Below are 20,733 nucleotides of genomic sequence, written 5' to 3'. Positions count from 1 at the left end.
TGGTTTAAAATTAAAGACTAGCGAGAAAATAAAGTAAAGAGGTATTAAAGTATTCTGAGTGGAATCGCCTGACATTTTTGTCTTGAATTCACGCCTTTTGCTTTTAGCTCGAAGGCACCTGGTCTCGTTTTATTTATATTGTTTCGTATGCAGTGGGCGTAACTGGACCTACGCAAAACTAGTGTTGACTTGACTCAATGGGAAATTATTATTGCAGCTCCGTGAGTGATATGAGATACTTCAGAATTATACTAAATATATATATATATATATATATATATATATATATATATATATATATATATATATATATATATATATATATATATATATATATATATATATATATATATATACTGTATATGATATATGTATGCTAGAATAATGATTTCAGTGTAATTTTGAAGCTGAATAGTCTATTTATCATACGGTTTGCATACGCAAAACAACAAAAGGAAGGTGAAATTGACTTGATGTAGCCGATAACATGTGCATGCAAGTACTTTCGTAGTTTGTTCTGCATTTTCAAGTACTTGTACAAAGTCCCGGTTTTCACTCACTTCTTACGAGGATTTTGTGATCTTCTCAAGCACGTGTTCCTGCGTGCTGCATTGGATATATATATATATATATATATATATATATATATATATATTGATATATATATATATATATATATATATATATATATATATATATATATATTCCTCTTTCATTTTCATTGTGGAATACGTCGAGATATTTTATGTTCTTGATTGAAGAATAGAAATATATATATATATATATATATATATATATATATATATATATATATATATATATATATATATATATATATATATATATATATATATATATATATATATATATATATATATATATATATTAGATTTTGTGTATGCATGTATGATGCATGTATGTAGGCATGAATGTATGCTAGGGTACGCCGTCAGACCGTCAGACTAACGATAATATGCTTACTTTTCAACTGTTAACACAGATATCAATAAACTATACAGCGTGTAGCGCAATCATAATACAGATATGGTAATTTTGATTCATTTTGCATTATAGAAATTTCAATATATGCGTCATTCGATAATCACACTTCACGTATCTTTCAACTGATAGCATCAGTTTGGTTTATCGTCGAGTTCCAAGATTCTGATAAACTTCGAGCGTCATCAGCTGAAGGAAATCCCTACGAGATTTCATATACTGCAACTTCATGGAAGAATTTGCTTACTTGATCTATTATTATAACTCGGCTGATCTCCAGTTCCCCCGTAGGGGGGATAGTGCCGTCAGTGCTCCTCATGCGGTGCACTGTAGGCATTACTTAAGGTTCTTTGCAGCGTCCCTTCGGGCCCTAGCTGCAACCCCTATCGCTCCTTTTACTGTACCTCTTTTCATATTCTATTTCTTCCATCTTACTTTCCACCCTCTCCTAACAATTGATTCATAGTACAACTGCGAGATTATCCTCCTGTTACGCCTTTCAAACCATTTGCTGTCAATTTCTGTTTCAGCGCTGAATGACCTCATAGGTCCCAGTGCTTAGCCTTTGGCCTGAATTCTATATTCAGTTTCATTCGATCTCCAGTTCTGAAACCTTTAATTTTTCTTAATTTCTCTTATTGAATAAATTTTTTGGTATATTTTATCTCGGGACGATGGAAATGATCACCTTATTAATGACAGAGAATATTTTACTTGAAGACCAATAACTTATATATTCACGACTGAAATAATTTTCATGAGGTTTCGTGAATCGGCGATAAATAGTATTAGCATAATGATAAGTCTTTTCTTATATTTAAAATGATTAAAAGGCTTATAGGCCTGCTGTATGTGAACCTGTTACAATTGTATTTTCATAGTTATTTGCATGGCTAATTTCCTGCTATCGGTACGCCTCGTATTGTCTGATACAATGATTGTATTGTGTATGATTTAGCTTTATCACACACACACACATATATATATATATACATACATACATACACACACATATATATACACACATACACATATATATATATATATATATATATATATATATATATATATATATATATATATATATATATATATATATATATATATATATATATATATATATATATATATATATATATATATATATATATATATATAAACAAAATCACGAAGGAAAGAGAAACAATGGAGTGTTTGTTTGCAAGGCATTTCCAGTTATAGTCCTTTACTCAGCAGTCTGCTAAGTAAAGGACGATAAGTCGAAAGGCCTTTCAGCACTCCATTGTTTCTCTTTCCTTCGTGGATTTTGTCCTTGTTTATATATTCATCACGTTCCATATTTTCGTGATTCAGTTAAACACACACACACACACACACACACACACACACACACATATATATATATATATATATATATATATATATATATATATATATATATATATATATATATATATATATATATATATATATATATATACATACATAAAGATGAAGATAGGTTTGCATTTTTTACTGCAATACTGTAATCTCCGTATTACGTAATCTGTGAAGTAAGAAACAATACCAATTCCGGGTGAAATCTTAATTTATTTCTCTTTTAAAGGTCTTTTATTCCTCACACCGTTGGACTGAGGAACAGCTTCCCAGAGGATGTCGAGCAATTGGAACTTCAGAAGTTCAAGCGAAAATATAATGCATTACTTCCCTAATACTAGTGTTCTTGAAGTTTATTAATTAATTTTTTTTTCTTTTTTGATAAGTGGGATCTCTTCTTTCTGTATGTCACTTTTCTTCTTCTTATTTCTTCCTAATGAACATCATATTCTTTGGAAGCCTGAATTTCAAGTCAGTGGCCCCTTTGGTGGACTTGTTCCATATGAATAGTTTTCTTCTACTGAATAATAATAATAATAATAATGATTTAATTATGGCTGCCGTAAGCAAGCTTGCTTGGTGTCCTCGAGAATAATTGCATTTCATTTAGGTATCGTAGTTGTTGTTATTTTAGAGTTATCGGCTCAGATACTAGTTTTAATCTTAAGGAGGAAAATTTATAGCCCAACCCTTATCTGAAGGATGATAAGGAAAGTAGTTTATTCATATTCAACATTTGTGTTGATTACACGGTTGGTATTATTCTTCATCAAAGCGATTTTCTTTTCTTATTTTAGCTTTTCATCTCATAATAATAATAATAATAATAATAATAATAATAATAATAATAATAATAATAATAATAATAATAATAATACTTTGCACTCAGGTATTAATACGTCGTGACTGAAACAATTTGAAAGCAGCTCAAGGAAGAATGATATCTTTTGAAACCTAAGGACTTACATCGGAGATAAAAACATAGCACGTCGTCTTGTGTGTGTGTGTGTGTGTCTGTATTTCATTTGACAATGATAACCAGATATGCGTTCGATACACAGCTAGGAACCAAAACGACGTTTGTTATGGCCTGTACTTGACGTGGTGACCACGCATGAACGTCAGGCATTGCCTGAAATTTACAACATACCTTGAGAGTTTTGCTTGAGCGGCAATGAGCCCCAGCGAGACCCGAGAAGCCAAATGAGGAACGAAAGAGCAACTGGTTAAATAAACAAAGTAGCCAGTTAAATAAACCAGCAGTCGAGCTTCTGTTAGAGGGAAAAAATGGAAAATTAAGCGACGAAACAAATGAAATTGAGACTATAAACAAACATTCCTCTTCATAACTCTTTGCACGGGAAAGCCTGAGAAATTAGGATAGGGAATGCAATTCGTCAGTTTTTTATGAATGAATGACAAAATGCAGCAGTGATAAAAGAAGGGCGAAGGAAGGACAGGCAAAGAAGTGCAGTAGAATAGGCTACGTGATAATAGAAGCAGTGCAGCTCTGGGAAGCAGGCACAGATAATGGGACGACTAAGAATCGGTAGAGACAGAAAATGAGACCTGTGGAACAGGAGACGAATTTCCATTCCAAACAATATAATTGGAAAACAAAGAATGCGAAAAAATAATATAAAACTGAAAGGGAAATTAAATATTTCATTTGGGTGGTCAAGGACATGAAGATTATAAAGAGCATAATATGAAGCTACATTAATTTGGAGTCATCTCTAACTCCTCCCCCCTACCACTTAGCCCATATTTCCTATAGCATTAGTCTCACATCAATAGTATCTTTGAGATATAGTTACAGTGACCAAGATTCATGTCCATATAGCAATCCAGATCTATAGACTCATATGGAATCTTTCATATGCAATTTCATTCTAATTTATTTCCACACACACACACACACACACACACACACACATACATATATATATATATATATATATATATATATATATATATATATATATATATATATATATATATATATAGCACATATAAACGTGTGTGGGGGTAACTGATGTGAGAATGTGAGATTTCTTTTCATTTAAAATTCAAAATTTCGAAAGTGCTCTAGCAATTTCTCAACTCTTTCTACCATAGAAAGAAGAGAGAAGAAGACTAACATAACAATTCGGTACCCCTCCCAAGATCCCCCCTACCCGTGACTGCCTGAAAGACTGAAAGTGCGTAAAGTTTCGTTTTATTTTTTATTGTAAAATTAACTCATCTTTGGTATTCTTTTACTAATTCTCTTTAGATAGATCCCAGTAAAAGACTAAGAGCTAATGTCTAGAGTAATAGCACTCCCACAGGCTACGCTAGTAGAGGTAGTCAGTGGCCCAGGCCAGGCCTTTTAACGTTAGCCATGTAATCTACCAGTGTAAAGTGTACTTTGTTGGGTATTTTCTAAATGGCCGGCAACCGTAGCTTATTAAATTGTGCCATAAAGCCATCATACCGAAGGTCGCGTAAACTGCAGAGTACGGAGACGGATATTCAGTGCTGCTTGTTGGGGTCCGGAGGGGCGAAGCCCCCCCCAGACCAGGTCAGGGCACGGTGCTCTAAATCAGGTTAGGTCAGAACACGGCATTCGGGGAAAGGTTAGATTTGGCCTGTTTTCACAGTTGGATTTGTCGCACCCAGGCTATCCCTGTTTCCCCTATTCTGCATCTGCTCTGATAGGGCCTATCATTTTAGGTGCTTCTGAAGTTGATTTCTTTACCTGTAAGTTTTATATAATTCCAGCATCACTCCCATGAGCACAGTGTTCAGTACCAGTCCCATTAAAATGAAAGGTAAAACAGTCAAAAAGATGGTAAATATCTCAGTAACAGTAAATTTGCGATAGATTTGAGCTTGCGTTTCAAACTATTCATGTTAAAGAGACTTTAAGATCATGCATAAAAACTAGATCAGATAATAGTTTAAAGTAAAATAATACCTTACTGTGAACAGTTTACCTCTTGCTGAATTCAATCCATAAGTTACAAGATCGACCAAGTGGTAAGTTCTCCTCTAGATTACATGGACCTTACTGTAGCCTGTCAAGTTAGCTAAGTAATCTGCTGACTGTCTTATTTAGGGTATATATCCCTTAAGCCTTTGTATGAAATATTAGACCAGCTGAGGCTATTAGTTATCATTTTAAATTTCTTTGATTATTTATTCTGATGATTAGCACAGGAAAAAGCCATGTACTCTGTGAGCCTGTTAGCAAATAGGCTTAGTTGCTAGGGCCTGACTGTAAGCTACACATAGACCCACTGTAGGTAATCAGTCTGTTGTTCATTTGAAATGTTCACATACTCTGACCAGGCCTAGACACAGATAAACCAAAAAAGTATTCATGATGTAGTTCCAAAATTTTGAAGATTGATTTGTCATCATAAATTTTAAGGTCTCTTACTAGGATCACTTTTTTCATCTAGCTGTTAAAGTGCTCTTGACACTATAGCAGGTATGCCTATTCAGTGTCTCATTCATATTAAAATATCTTAAGGAAGGATCTTTTATTGCTGGCCTCTGGGGAAGATTCCAAGGTAGTCAGAATATGGCTAAAAAACCTGTCATTTATGTTGCCATCATGTAGAATAGACCTATCCTGTACTTCAGCTGTCTTCCATGGCCTGTAATTTTGTGCTGTGGGTTATTTTCAAGAGCTGCTGCAAAATTCAGTATTATAGATTATGGTAAGCAAACCACTCTTTAAAACAAATGTCTGCTGTTACCATAGCAATCCTATGCAACGAGGCTGGTTATTTTTAGATTTAGGCTTTGCTCTGCTGAACTGTACTAGCCTAGAGAGATGTATGATGACCTGGAACATTTGTGGCAATCACTGGGGTTGGGTGGATTGTTGTCCAGTCCTGTAGTCATGATATATTCTATGTTAGTTTGGTTTAGGAGTATGTTCAGTACAGGTCGATAATATTTTTCAGGGTATATTAGCATTATTCATTACTATTGTAGCCAAGAAATATCATTGTCAATTCTATTTGGAAGTAGCCATTTTTATTCTAGTTGTGATACCCATACCAAAATAATAGGCAACCTAACCTATATTGCAACATGCTTCCTCATTTAGGGTCTTTGCCCTCCTGGACAAACCCCCCTCACAAGAAATCATATTGGCTGATGTTGCTTGCCCAGTCTTAACTTAGGCTATTAAATTTTACTGGAATTAAAGATTGTGTGCCATCTTGAAATGGAAGCAGTGAATTTTGCAGTTCCTATACAAGCTCTACATTTCATGTTGTATGTTGGGAAGTTTGAATAGGCAATGATAGGTTTTTAGTTACATAGCCGAGCCTAGTATTCAATGATTTTCATTTGTTATAAAGTAAAATAGTTTAACAAGACCACTGAGTGAGACTTGAGACTCAAAGTGGTCAACTGAAGGACATTATTAAATGAGAACTGAAAATTGGATCAAATTGAAGACTACTTAAGTACTGTATATTATGTGACTTTGTTATATTTAGGCTAGGCCAGTCATATAGTATATGATGGCTTAACCATCATTGGTTAAAGAATTAATACCTTATAGTATAGGCTTAGCCCTCTTTATAATTGTTCTCAGTATGCAGTATGCAGAATTACCAAATAAGATCTTTAAAACAATTTTGTAGTGTGCTCATTACTTGATGAATCAAATTTGAAAATGTAAAATTTTCTTCCAATACCTTTTCCTCATGATGACAAGCAATTTTCATTATTCTTTATTTACATGTCATCAAGTAATAAGATAAAATCATAGACAGACACTTGCAGAGGTAGCCCTTAAAATTAGTACCATTAGCGTGATCAAAGAAGAAGAGGTTATTTTGTAGCAAGTAAGATGCCATTATGAACATGGCTCTTTGAAAAACTTTTATATCATATAATATGACGTGTCAGTAATATTTTCACTTTCTTATAGTTAGAAATTATAGTCCATAGTGTGCCAGTGTTTGAACATATATAGTCTGTATAGGGAAAAGCACTAATTTTATTAATAATTCTTTTTTAATCCAAACAACACCATAATGTTTGAAATACATTGATGATTTAAAGTTTTACATTGCAACTTGCTCTAGTTTACAGTAACAAATTCTACACTTTATTCTAGTGAAATGATATACAGTACAGTAATTACAAACACAAAAAATTTCTTTACATACAACATTGAGAGGTTTACAGCACAGTACAATATATGTGTGTATCCCTTACCATTGTAGAATGAATGTGATTTATTGTGTATATACACATTTAATCTTCTTTGGTTGTTACAGCACATACAACTTACCATGTAAGTTGTAACATTACTGGATTTAAAACTAACAACTAGTAGATATGTGTAATTTATTTACAGCTTGTAATGGGGCGGTACATTATATTTTAAGAATTCCTATTCTAATTTGTCTGTCTTAACAGCTTGGGTGTTTTCTGAACAACAATATTGAATATCTGTCTCTATTTATATTTTCCAGAACTAAAATATATCACCATGCCAAAGAAGAAGACAGGTCAGAGGAAGAAGGCTGAGAGGCAAAAGGCTAGGCAGAAGGAACTGAGAAAAGCTAGGGGTAATCGCCCATTAGCAGACTTGCCTTGTAATTCTGTCATGGTAAAGTAGTTTGCACCATGAATTTAAAATTTTGTTTGTGTGTGTTAGCTCATGTTTTTACTAGGACTGATTTTTATCGTTAGAATATATAATTTAGATTGATGTTTTGTTTGAATTTTATCATTTTATTGTGAACAGTGTACAAGTCCTCTTATTTTACACTTGCTCTACTGCCAAGAATGGTATGGGGTTATTTGAGAATTGAGCCATCAGTTGAAAAATAGTCTTATATCTTTCTACTCTGGTAAGTAACCCTCATTAGAGGGCTGCTGACTCAATTTTCAGCATCTGATTTACTCATTTTAGCTGTATTTTTTAATACCTATTCATCTCATTGCAACTTACTGCAATGGTGGAGATGTCATAGAAACCATGTCATGTAACTGAAACATCTTTTGAGCCAGTTATGTTATCTTACAAGACATTCACACAAGCTAGTGTATTCCTCCTGACTCATATAGCAGCTCTGTGTGTGTTTGTGTGTATGTGTATCCTTAGCAGTGGGTCTTTATGGTGCAGGTGGCTCTCATTACTGGGCATTATAGCTGTTTTAAGTACTGTATATGCTGTGGATACAGCTAAACAGCAATATACCATGATTAATTGTAACGTAGGTTAAATTTGGTTCCTTTTCTCTAAGGAGAACCTAACATCTTAGGCCAGTGTCTGTCTCTTTCTTTGTACCTGCAAGGAGAATGAGAGTTTAAGTAAGAGCTCACAAAGTTGGGGGAATTAGCCCATCCTAGCCTTTTGGTGAGACTTTGGTTTTACAGGTTTTGAGGGCAGGTGTCTGGTGGCACCAGACTACCTTCACCTCATTTTACCTTCTGCATGTCATCCGCAAACCCTTGTACATTTTGTGCATAGGACCTGTGGCAGTTGCTCAACAGGTTTTGTTGTTATCCAATCTCTAATTGGACAAAAAGCATCTCACCTAAGGTTTTCAGAAGGAAAAAGTTTGGAGGTTGAATGGGTGGGTGACTAGCTTCTCTCCCTCCCTCATCCTTTTTATTTCCTTTTTCTACATGGCAGCCAGGCCAAGTATGTGCTAGAATGGGCTGTGTTGCAGGTAGGCTTAACAATCAAGCATCTTCTGCAGCGCAGCAGCCAGGCGAGTATTTGACAAATTGGGCTGCTATGCAGGTAGGCTTCACATGTTCCCCTGCCTTTGAACCCATGGCAGCTATAACGTTAAGACACTGACTAAGAAGTTGCTCTTTGTTACGGCTTTAGGTTCAGCTAGAGGGTTGGACGAGGTTCAGGCAGTTTCTAGGTTGAGTTCCTATGCGAGAAATGATACATATTTGTCTTTCTTCTGGAATTTGTGGCGAAGACAGTGTCAGAGGTTAAAACTCTGCCTCGTTCATTTAAAGTTCTTTATCTGCAAGTGTTCGTTACCAGCGATCCAGAGGAGATGCGAGCATTAAAGTCTATATATCAAAGGTTGAGAAACTCCGTCAGCTTCCGCTTACACTTCTTGTCTCTCAGCAGAATCCTTCCCATCCGCTGTCAAAGAATGCGATTACAGTAGTTACTTTCGGAGGGAGGTGATTTCCCAGACTTCTTCATCGTCGTCTTCAGCCCTGTATTTCCCCGACCGTGCAGTATTCGGAGTATGTCCACTTCAGCTTCCTTTCTAAGGAATTATTCAGTGCCGTCTATTCTGGAGGCAGCTACTTGGAAGTCCATCTCAGTATTTACTCCCATTGCGTAAGAGATGTTCGATTTGCCTCATCGCGTGTGGAGGCAAGGTGCATTCAGTTAGCTGAGGTGGTATTCACTTAGTGCGGAGGTTCGGAGGGCTATTCTTTTAGTTCACGTGTAGCGGCGAAGTCTATTACCTAGGGTGCGTTCATTTAGCTGAGGTGGTATTCAGTTAGTGCAGAGATTCTTAGGTTAACCAGATAGAGGAATTCCTTTTAGTCTTTAGAATTCTTAGGCAACAGTGATAGTATAATCACATGAACTTAGGTTTAGTACGTTTTAAGTATCTTAGTCTTTGATAGTTTCCCTACGAGAGTCCAAGGGGGTGCTCTAGTAGGCTAGGCTCTTTCGTCGGTGCTGAGGTACTTCTTCGCTTGTCAGTTGTCAGGCCTTATCCGCAACTTAGTGGCGGAGGGTCAGCGGCTCGGCACACTGCTTCATTTCCCTCCATACATGAGAGGCTCTGAATAGCCACATGGGAGGTTCATTGTGCTCCTCCATACATGAAAGGTTCTGAAGAACTACATGGGAGGTTGACGGACCGAGACAGTGCGGACCTGACAGGTGATCAAAGTACTCTCCAGCATGTCTCGTCACCAAAGCATCGAGTGATAAGGTGAGTGTATAAATAAATAGATATCCTATGCAGACCAGATCGGTGAGCTGCCATCTCTGCGGTTGCAAAAAGGGGGTGTGCCGCAAACTTAATGGTTCTCCCGGAGGGACAGCGGCTCTGCACTCTGCCTCATTTTCCTCCATACATGAGAGGTTCTGAAGAGCCACACGGAGGTCGACGGACCGAGAGTACTACCCTGACTGTCGATCAAAGTACTCTCCAACATGTCTCTTCACTGAAAGCATTGATTGATATGGTGAGTGTATAACTAAACGGATATCTTTTGCAGAGCAGATTGGTGAGCTACCATCTCTGCGGTTGTCAAAGTGGCGTGCAGTAGAATTGATCCCTCCTCCTCTAAATGTTGTTAATCGGGTGAATTCAGGTGTTCAGGGAGTGTATTGCAATATGAAGTTTTCATAATAAAACTAATATTGTAACACTTACCTGAACACCTGAATGATTCCCACCCTCCTTTCCCCACATCGATTTTGACCTTGAATAAAGCAATTGATGAAAGTGGGCTTTTTGGCACACACCTGTGTCAGCGTTGCCAACCATTTGTTATGGTAGCTCAAGTGACAAGGTTTTACCTGCAGCGTTGGTAATGCTGGCTGTTAAAATTCCCAATAGCGGGATTGGTAATTGAGAGTTGTTCAGGCTAGTGGGATTAAGGGCGAATTCAGGTGTTCATGTAAGTATTACAATATTAGTTTTATTATGACAACTTTATTTTTTCAAGGTATACAAATCAGACTTTTATCATAATTCCACCTTAGTCACTCCACATAGTCTCTGATGCTGAGGGGAAAAGTTCTGTTTCTGAAGCTGAAGGGAAAAGTTCTGTTTCTGAAGCTGAAGGAAAAAGTGCTATCTTACAGACAGTGAGTGGCGTACTCCCATTACCCACATACCACCAATTAACCGTCTTGTTACCAAGCATCAGTGACCATTTCCAGCTTGCATAGCTCGCCAACTTACAAATACACTAAATATCAATATCTACAATTGGACCAAGATAAGTTTTAGAAAATTGTTTTACACTAAATATCAATATCTACAATTGGACCAAGATAAGTTTTAGAAAATTGTTTAATTCATAATTCAAGAAACATTAAAATTGTTTTAGAACCTTCAGGTTTGTAACTTTGTTCCCTCTAGGTTCTAGAACTAGTAGCAGCTTAAACTTGTTTGAGGTTGAGAAAGTTCTTTTAAGGCAAATTTATCAAAAGATTTTTTATGTATTTTATTTTAGTTAACCTGCTAGCAAAGCACCCAATCTGTAGTTATTTTAGCAATTTTCAGGAAGTTCGAGTCAAATACCAAATGATAATAATAGAAAAAATCTAAATTTCTTTTTGACTCCGTGACTTAGGGTGCCATTGACGACATACAGTATAGAACCAGAACCCAGGTTGTTGACTGGTGTATGTAAAGGAGCAAGCAATAGATTTTAGTACTGTCATATTATGTCGAGAATTGTCATTGCTACCTATTTTAAAAGCTCTTCATGTTTAAAAGATGAGATAAGGGTATAGCTCATTTCTTTAATGTTTGATATACTGGGGAAGTCTTCTGTTATAGAAAAACAACCGAAATATGATACAGTATATTAGATTTTACTTTCCTTTCTTTCCGTCTTTATGCTCATGTCATCTTGCATTTGAATTTTGTATTTCTTTGACTAGATACTTAATTGTTGTTCTAATTTCTACAGGAATGTGACAAGTGTCAGCGACGCCAGAAGAATAGAGCATTTTGCTATTTTTGCCAGTCCATACAACGTTTACCCCAGTGTGCACATTGTGGGAAGGTCAAATGCATGCTCAAGACTGGTGACTGTGTAATAAAACATCCAGGGACTTTCACTACTGGTCTTGGTATGGTTGTAAGTAGAGATATTTTTAATAATGACTCCAGTAATGAAAATCATTTTCAAGCTTATTAGATTTATTATCTAGCTGAAGCCAGTTCAAGTCTTTGTCATTTTATTCAGATTTTTAGTGCTCTCTCTCTCTCTCTCTCTCTCTCTCTCTCTCTCTCTCTCTCTCTCTCTCTCTCTCTCTCTCTCTCTCTCTCTCTCTCTCTCAACTTTTGAGAATTCTTCACTTTTCAGCTATATCATTTTGATGGTTTTTGCCCTTGTATAAGCATTGGATTTTGCAAATAAATCCCTTAAATTGAATGAGCCATGAAAGAACATGTTGGGTTAGGTAAGAAATTGTGGAATTATTGACTGGGATATCTTAAATGTTCACAAGTAGATTATATTGTAGGGTCTTTGTTACCAGATTTTGCCTCTCATCAGATGGCCAGACTGCAGAGCATATATAAAAAATCTGAACCCCATTTTACATAGAAGGGAAGTATATTTGAAATAGTTAATTTATGGGACACTTTCTCAGTCTGTGTGAATGTGGTTGTATGAAGGAATTTGTTAAGACAGGACAAATGAGGTAAAGAATAAGATGTCTGTGACATGTATTCATGTTAGCTACCGCCGAGCATTGATTATGAGCAGTCTTCTATCATTTCTCTGCTGCAGCTACAAAGATTTTTAACAGTTTTTGTGCCCCAGCCAGCAGTTGTCTTGATAAGTTGCACACCACTGGCCATCAATGTCAGCAGAGTTGATGTACACTAATTACAAGGTGTTATTACGATGGTTGCATGCGTGCAACTGTGAGCATCCCAGGTCTTGATTGGATTGTGAACATCCAAAGGGGGTATCCAAATTCTAATTTTTCATTTTCAGATTTTAGATCTGAGTACTTCAGGTAGTATCAATCTTGCCAGCACAAGTTAGGTAGAAGAGACTTTTGGTCCATTGTATTAAGCTCTTATAGGAGACAATACTCGAAGATCAAGTTACTTGTGGTATATCACTATGTCACTGCCATACACTGACAAAAATTTTTGAATGGAGCTGAAGCCCTTTAGGAGTTGTTGATAGTTTTGGATTTTATTTGCCACCAGATTTAAGTTTGAAAGTGTGAAGATAGTGAGAGTATTAGAGTGATAAACCTCTTACTCTTCAAATTTTTCAATTGCCATTTTTGGTTCTTTTCATATTTCATTTTTTGTTCTTATGATGATGGAATTGTTGGCAAAGGGATAGAGGCAGGATGTCTCATGGGTGGCTCTTGTATGGTGTTGGATTTCCATAGTCTACACTGCACACTTCAGCCTAAACAGGAAACCACACATTACCCCCTCAAGAGTGTGCTGTCTTGCTAAGCCATGGTGGCTGTAGGACATATGGAATTAATTCCCAGATTCAAATCCAGATGTTCCTCACATAGTTTTAAAATAAATTGCATGGGTTTTTCTACTCTTTTTGTAGATTTGTTGGCACAGTAAATCGTGAGTTACTCTCAAATTTGAAGTTGTTTGCATAAAATCAACAGATGATTGTGTTGCTCACTGTCCAAAGGAAAAGTTAACTTTTAGTTGATACTTTTGACAGTACAGTAACAGAATGATCTGATATTCAGAACACTTCATTCTTGTTTTCCAGATGCTAAACTGACTAGTTTAGCTTTTTATTTTTGTGGCATTAAGAAAAATTTTACTTGACAGTTCCTAAGTTGTCTGTTATTTTCATAAGTTAGCAATAAGGGTTTTTTTTATACATAGAGCATTGGTGATTTTATTTCATTAGCTAAATGTGGAAGAGGTAATTCAAGTCATTTTGAAAGTAAGGGGCTCTAAGCATTTTGGCATTCAATTTTTATTTTCTTTGTAGAGCAAATTTGTGTTTTCAAATAAACTGTAAAGGTACTTAGTCATACCAGCATTCAAATATAATTTCTTTGCAGGGTGCCATTTGCGATTTCTGTGAAGCATGGGTTTGTCATGCCCGGAAGTGTCTACAAAGTCATGCGTGTACGTGCCCCCTTATAGATGCAACTTGCAATGAATGTGAGAGAGATGTAAGTAATTTCATTTTTGTATTTGTATTTCTGATAACTTGCAGTGTTGTGTAGCATTATTCTTGGCACAGTAGTAATGGTTAAGTTAATTTCACAAATAGACTGACAAAGAATCAGACTTCATGTTTATGGAGTGAATCTTAACCTGAGCTTATGATATTGGGATTATTTTCTGGTTTTGTAATTTTTTATATACTGTATGCTCTTATCATTTAGTCCGTCAAGGAATTAGGGGTAATTGTGCAAGAACCTAGCTTATGTAGAAGTTGAAAGAGTGGTAACGTAATAAGTTACTATGAATAAAATCAAGAATAAAATCCAAAAGAATTGAATCAGAGATGTTAAACTCTTTGATCATGTCTGTCCATTGATATCACAGAAAATTCCCGAATTCACTAATTAGAAATAGACTTACAGTTTTGCAAAAAAAGGCCACACCCAATGTACTCACTTGTGTAGTATCTATTCCTCATGACACACTGCCAATTTGTATCAGTAATACAGTCTTTACTATTGAATGTATGCTCTGTAAAGATATTGAGTGTTCAAGATCACAAACATTTTGATTTAGTACAGTAGTATTAGAATTATCAAATATCCTGTGAACACAGATTTTTTAAGTTTAATAACCTCTCCAAAATATAAACTTTGAAAAACTTAATCCTTTGAAACAGCCTGATGAGAGTCTGATTGTGAGCTCAGTAGTCTGGCTAAGTTAGTGAATGCTAATATATCAATTAGTGAAAATAGAGATCATCATTATCATGGTTAAACACAAGTTCCAAAGCTGCAATCAGTGTGATTATATCAAATACACTGCTTCGTGTAAGTGATTTGTTACTAGCTCGAAACATATGAACTGTTGAAAATGACAAGCATTGTGAAATGGTGAATCTGACAAAAACATTAAAAAAGATTAAACCAGTCGGATCACGGTGTTCATTCCAAAAATAATGTTGCATTAAAGTAATATTAACCTGTTGGTGAATTGGTCACATTTGTGTGAATAACCCACGGAACCCAGTCCCTTATGTAGGGAATTCAGAAAGTATTTTTCATTAGTGATTGTCCAGCATGCATACAACAATGTATCTCAAGTATCAGAAACTAAACCTTGAAAGAAAGTTTGTAAAAATCTTTAGTTTTCAAGAAGCTGCAACGTATTAAGTAAAATATATATATTCATTGAGAACAAACCCTTTGGGCCAGTCTTATGTAAGTGGAAAATGTTAACTTAGCAGTCTGGGTAGACGTGTTTTCATATAAGTAATGATAATAATCTCTTTACTGTCCGCTTGCTTATGCACACGTTACCTGAGTTATACCTGGTCCAGGTCTTCATCTCTTCCCTTTCTTCATGATTTAGCAGCTTTCTTACAGGTCTTCATCCTGCTGCTTATATACAGGCAGTCCCTGGTTATCGGCAGTCTCAGTTATCAGCGATCTGGTTTTACGGCTCTTGTCTAGCGATGACGATAATTGGATTTTCGGTGCCAGTATGCGCCAATCTCTGGTCATTGGCGCCAATCCCCACTTAACAGCAGTGCCGATCCGTGGTCATTGGCACCGATATCCGGTTGTCGATTTTCGGTTATCGGTGATTTTCGGTTATCGTCACGCCACTAATGACCGGGGACTGCCTGTATCTTCTACTTTCGAGACCAGCTGCTCCTTATCTTTTCTCATTGCATGCCAAACCTTTTCAGTGTCTGAGATCATGGCCTATTGTCCTGTCTTTGAACAGGTTCCCAACTTGCATAGGGGAGCGCTTAATATGTATACTGGTAAAGTGGTCTACATTTTTTTCATCCCTGTCAATACCAGGTTCATTATCTGGTATTGTTGCAAAGTAACAGAAATGTTCTACCTTTTCCAATGCCACTTGCCCATCACATGATTCTCCTCATCTTTGCTGATGCTTATATACATTTTGGAGATTGAAAATCCCTTACATGGTCACTGTTAAAGAAAATGGAAATTTTGAACAGGTGTAACTATAGAATATAAAGATATGTGGTCAGACTGCATTAAGAATACTGTATAGTACAGGTTGATCATCACTAATCCGCCATCATTGGGACCTGCAGGGTGCTGGATTACAGAATGGTTAGGTTAGAAAACACTTAACTCACCAGTTAACCACCTCATCCTTCCTTTAAAATACCCTGTAAATCAGTACAAGTTGCTTAGTAAAGGAAAAAGAAACATTAGATGAAAATCAAGTGAAATTTTAATGAAGCACAGGCAAAATAATGGTACAGGTAATCCTGTTGACTTACTCAAGAAAGTTTCACTGCCAGTTCCGAAGTAAAGTGCTGGAATTTGCAATCAAGCACATTTACATGTCTTCAGGTTAAGGGCTGTCAGGATTCCCTTTGTTTTCATTTGGAATTTTTTTTTATATTTTATGCTGTTCTCATTTATATTTGTACTGTATTTCCTCATTTTTTATTTTAACAACCCAAAAGATAAACTGTCATGTGCATAGAGTACTTACGAACACACATTCAGCCACTGGCATCGTTGAACTGCCTAAGCTTGTTTTCTTTAAGCTTGTTTTCTTTTGAGTTGTTATGTTTATGATTTTCTTTTATATTTTATGCTATTTTTATTTATAATTTTAACTTGGTTTTCTCATTTTTTTACAACCCAAAAGATAAACACTATTATGTGCATAGGGTACATACGTATGTGCACAAGTAGCACCAACAAACAGTAGCTGTGGGTTGGTGCAGTGACCCAGGAAATTTGAAATCACGCTAGCAGAAATAAGTGCCGGATCAGCAATTGCTGGGTTAGTGATGGTCGACCTGTATTATGAATAGTGAAGTATCTTAGAGGTGTGGTTTTCAGCAGGTGGAAAAGAGATTGGAGTCTTGAAGATGGGAGTAGTTTGGGCATGTGATGAGACAGTATGAGAGACAGCAAGTCAGAAAAGCAGTAGATACGTTCTTCTGATGACCCAGGAAATCAGTGAAAGATAAAGACATAGACCTGATGGGAGTTAAGCAGAAAGTGCTCAGGACAGAGGAGAGTGGAAAGAACCCATTTCATGTCCAAAGTAACAATGTTCATGGTGATAATTAAAATGCCTTTACAGTACTCCATTTACAGATTGCAATCCTGACCATCTGTGACACTATATTTGTTGCATTTAATACATTGTATGATAATTCACACCAAGTCCACATCATTCTCATGGCCACTTCCAGCTGGACTTTTTCCTTTGCATCCTTTCTGGTTACGACACACTTTGTTTTGCACACACTTATTTTTAGGCATATCTTTTCCATTTCATTCTCCTGTTTTTTAAATGCTGATGAGACCCCTTCCTCTGATTATTCTGTTAGCTTTAGGTTGTCGTGGTGTGGCAGCTCCCAGTGCCCTGTTTTTATTTCTTTTGTAGAGTTCTCCTTTTGCATGTAAACACTTCTCTCCATTGTCTTTATTGGATGTTTCTTGATGATAAGATCCACTTTTAATAAAAGTTAAAACTTTACATGCTGATGCTTGAGGGACACCAACATTTTTCCCATATTCTTCCTACACAATTGCCATTGTCTTTACGATAGATCTTTGTTATGATAAAGAGTCACCACTTGCTCAATGAGTGCTTATGGTGCTCTCAACTTTTATAATGTCCATATAATTTCTTGCCTTGTTCTCTGTTGAGTACTTTCTGAAGATCCTTGAATATGGTATGACCTCTCCTTTTTTCTGTGATGATATTATGGTTCCTAATTACAAACACTGCATCTTTTTGCATTTTCCTGCATGAAGCAAACTAAAAGTTGTTGGTTAAAAAATTTTCCTTGACTTATCTTTTAGCTCATTTTCAACATTTTCATATATGATGCTAACCTCTTGATCCTTTGTGTTTTTCACACTGCAATGCACCCCTTTTTTTCCATTTACTGTATATCTCTTCCTCACTTGTTGTTATTTATTGTAGTCGTTTTGTCGGGGAATGGTTCCGCATTTCTCATAATGAATTATTTGTTATTCCTAATGGTCCTGGATATTTCCCCTTTTTCATCTCTCCCAGGGCTATGCTAACTTCATCAAATGTCACATTCTCTATTATGATGTACTCTAGGTCATATTCATTAAAGTTATTTTTTGCCTTTTTTCCAAGTCAAAGTGTGATGACAAAAAATCCTGTTGACTCATTTTGCTTCAGTATGGTTCATTTCCACTGTACAGTACTCTTATGATCTACTGAAGGTTTCTGTAGTGGTCACTTACAAATATTTTGCCCAGCCTCACTAATCAAGTGACCAGCAATGTTGCAGTGTCTTATTTCTTGGCCTTCAGCAACTAATTAAACCTAATACACTAATGCCCAGCTTTCCTAGCTGGAAACCAGCAGGATAGGAACTCTATTACTGCTGCCTGGTTTTACCTTTCTGTAACAGACTTTTGCTCAGACCAGACTTAAATTCTGTTGAAAGCATCTGTTTTCTTACAAGACAAAGATGTTAACCCAGAATTCATCCCTTCTCCTTCGTCATGCTTTGGGGTCTGATATGAATGTACAACTTTAATAGCCCCAAAAAATATGAAATTTCAGTAGTGGGTTAATACTTCATTTTTAAATTGCACTGTTATGGCCACTGAGATGCATTATTGTTGTATCATGCAAGGTTTCTCAAATTTATGTGAAAGATTCTCATTTTAAATTTGCATCTACTCACCAGGTCTGGAGTCATGGTGGGAGAATCTTCCGTTGTCATTACTGCCAAAACTTCTTATGTGAAGATGACCAGTTTGAGCATCAAGCATCTTGCCAAGTGTTAGAACAGGAGTCATTCAAATGTAAGTATTGTTTGTTGTATCTAAGAATATGCTTATGATATAGATGATTAAATTGTCAAATAGGTTTTCTCAGGGTTCTTTGACTGTCTCCTGCCACAATATTGACTGACTAATATAATCTCTTTGTTTTACTGTGGGCATTGTGTTTAGCTTTAGAATCATAATGTTTGAAATCAACTGTTAGCTCTGACTGATTCCTCATAATTTCTTCTTTTTTAAGGAATTATTCAGCTGTGAGGTTTGTTAACCAGTGACTTTGTCAAAGTTAAATGAATGTTAATAATGAAAAACTAAGAATGATAAATCTGTATTTTGTTTTGCGGGTACAGTAGTTTACAAAAGTTATTGAAAGATTTACTACTTAATAAGGTGTTTGGAAACTTTTGTAAAATTTTAAGACTGATTTGGGGTCAGTGAAATATAATATATGACCTTGAATAGCTAATTAAGAAAATTCTTTGGGATTGTTCAGTTTTGTCTAACAACAAAAGAACTCCTGAGTAGACGGTAAATTACGTCAGGCATGTTACTTAGTAGCTTATAAAGAAATTTCATCTTTGTTGATGTAAGTTAGTGGGATAGTTTTGACAAGAAACTATTGAAAAGACTTTACTCTTTATGTACAATTATTGATTCATTAATATTTTGTCCATTTTAGGTATGTCCTGTAATCGTCAAGGCCAGTACTCTTGTTTAAGATGTAAAATATGCTATTGTGAAGATCATGTACGTCGTAAAGGGTTTAAGTATGATAACAAGCAAAAAATACCATGTCCCAAGTGTGGCTTTGATACTGAGGAAACTAAAGAACTCAGCATGTCAAGTAAGTTTGTTCATTATTTTCACTCAATCCAAGAATTCTCACTGGAGGTACATTTCTTGTTACAATTCAGATATGCTGTACTGCAGAGCATGAAACCCTAGTGTGAGTTAATAAAGTTTAACTTTACAATTATAGGTATGCATGCACTGTGTTAATGTAAAATAATAGTTTATAGGAAGAGGTTTGTTAAAAGTCTGTTATATGTAGATAAATTCCTTTTTTTTTTTTTTTTGCATAAGATTTTCATTTCACTAACTGCTGGTTTGATTTTGCAGTCCTTAATTATTTGAAATGTTATTTATAAATTACAAACCACCTTACTTTGATATATGCTTTAAATGTCCAGTTTAGGTAGAGAACCTCAGTGGGGAATAGGTGCTGAAGATGTGAAGTTTTGGCTTAACAATATGTGAGACTTAATATGGGTAGCCCTCTGTCTCACTTGTAAAATTCTCTCATTTTTCAGTTTGGGTACAAATATGTACATGGAGTTTTTCTTAAATCATTTATTTTCTATACATTACTCTTCGGGAAGTCTGCATTTGGTTCTCAATTTTTTTTACTCATGATTTTGTGATAAATATCAAAATAAGGTGTTATTGTGAATTTCGACCTGTGGTGATACATTCCAAGCATTGCCTGCATGTGGTAGTTACAATTTAGCTGTTTTCTTTCATTTTTTTTTTTTTTTTTTTTTTGTTTTATGTTTGACTTTATTGTGTAATTTCATGTTATTGGTTGACTTTTTATGGTCCCTTTATGTTGCCTCTTCCAGCCTATTTTCTGACACTATTTAAAGCAAGTGCTGTTTAAATAATGTATGATTTGTATTTTAAATTGTATT

General features: G+C 35.6%; 1 protein-coding gene across 2 annotated transcripts in view; it reads left to right on the top strand.

Moving 5' to 3' along the window:
• Positions 1-20,733, top strand: part of Noa36 (zinc finger protein 330 homolog Noa36) — a 35,558-nt gene that overhangs the window by 11,351 nt on the left and 3,474 nt on the right. The window contains exons 1-6 of one of the 2 annotated variants that reach the window (XM_067081854.1): positions 4,477-4,577; positions 7,863-7,999; positions 12,037-12,207; positions 14,138-14,251; positions 18,949-19,066; positions 19,725-19,889. In XM_067081854.1, the coding sequence (XP_066937955.1) occupies positions 7,880-7,999; positions 12,037-12,207; positions 14,138-14,251; positions 18,949-19,066; positions 19,725-19,889 (688 nt within the window). In that variant the 5' untranslated portion in view covers positions 4,477-4,577; positions 7,863-7,879. Of the gene's footprint in view, positions 1-4,476; positions 4,578-7,862; positions 8,000-12,036; positions 12,208-14,137; positions 14,252-18,948; positions 19,067-19,724; positions 19,890-20,733 lie in introns of those variants that run through there. The other variant, XM_067081855.1, reaches the window with a different exon arrangement.

The sequence above is a fragment of the Macrobrachium rosenbergii genome, chromosome 37 (assembly GCF_040412425.1).
Source record: "Macrobrachium rosenbergii isolate ZJJX-2024 chromosome 37, ASM4041242v1, whole genome shotgun sequence".
Classification (NCBI taxonomy): Eukaryota; Metazoa; Arthropoda; class Malacostraca; order Decapoda; family Palaemonidae; genus Macrobrachium; species Macrobrachium rosenbergii.
The sequence above is the reverse complement of the archived record's forward strand: the minus strand, read 5'-3'. Positions and strand labels throughout refer to the sequence as shown.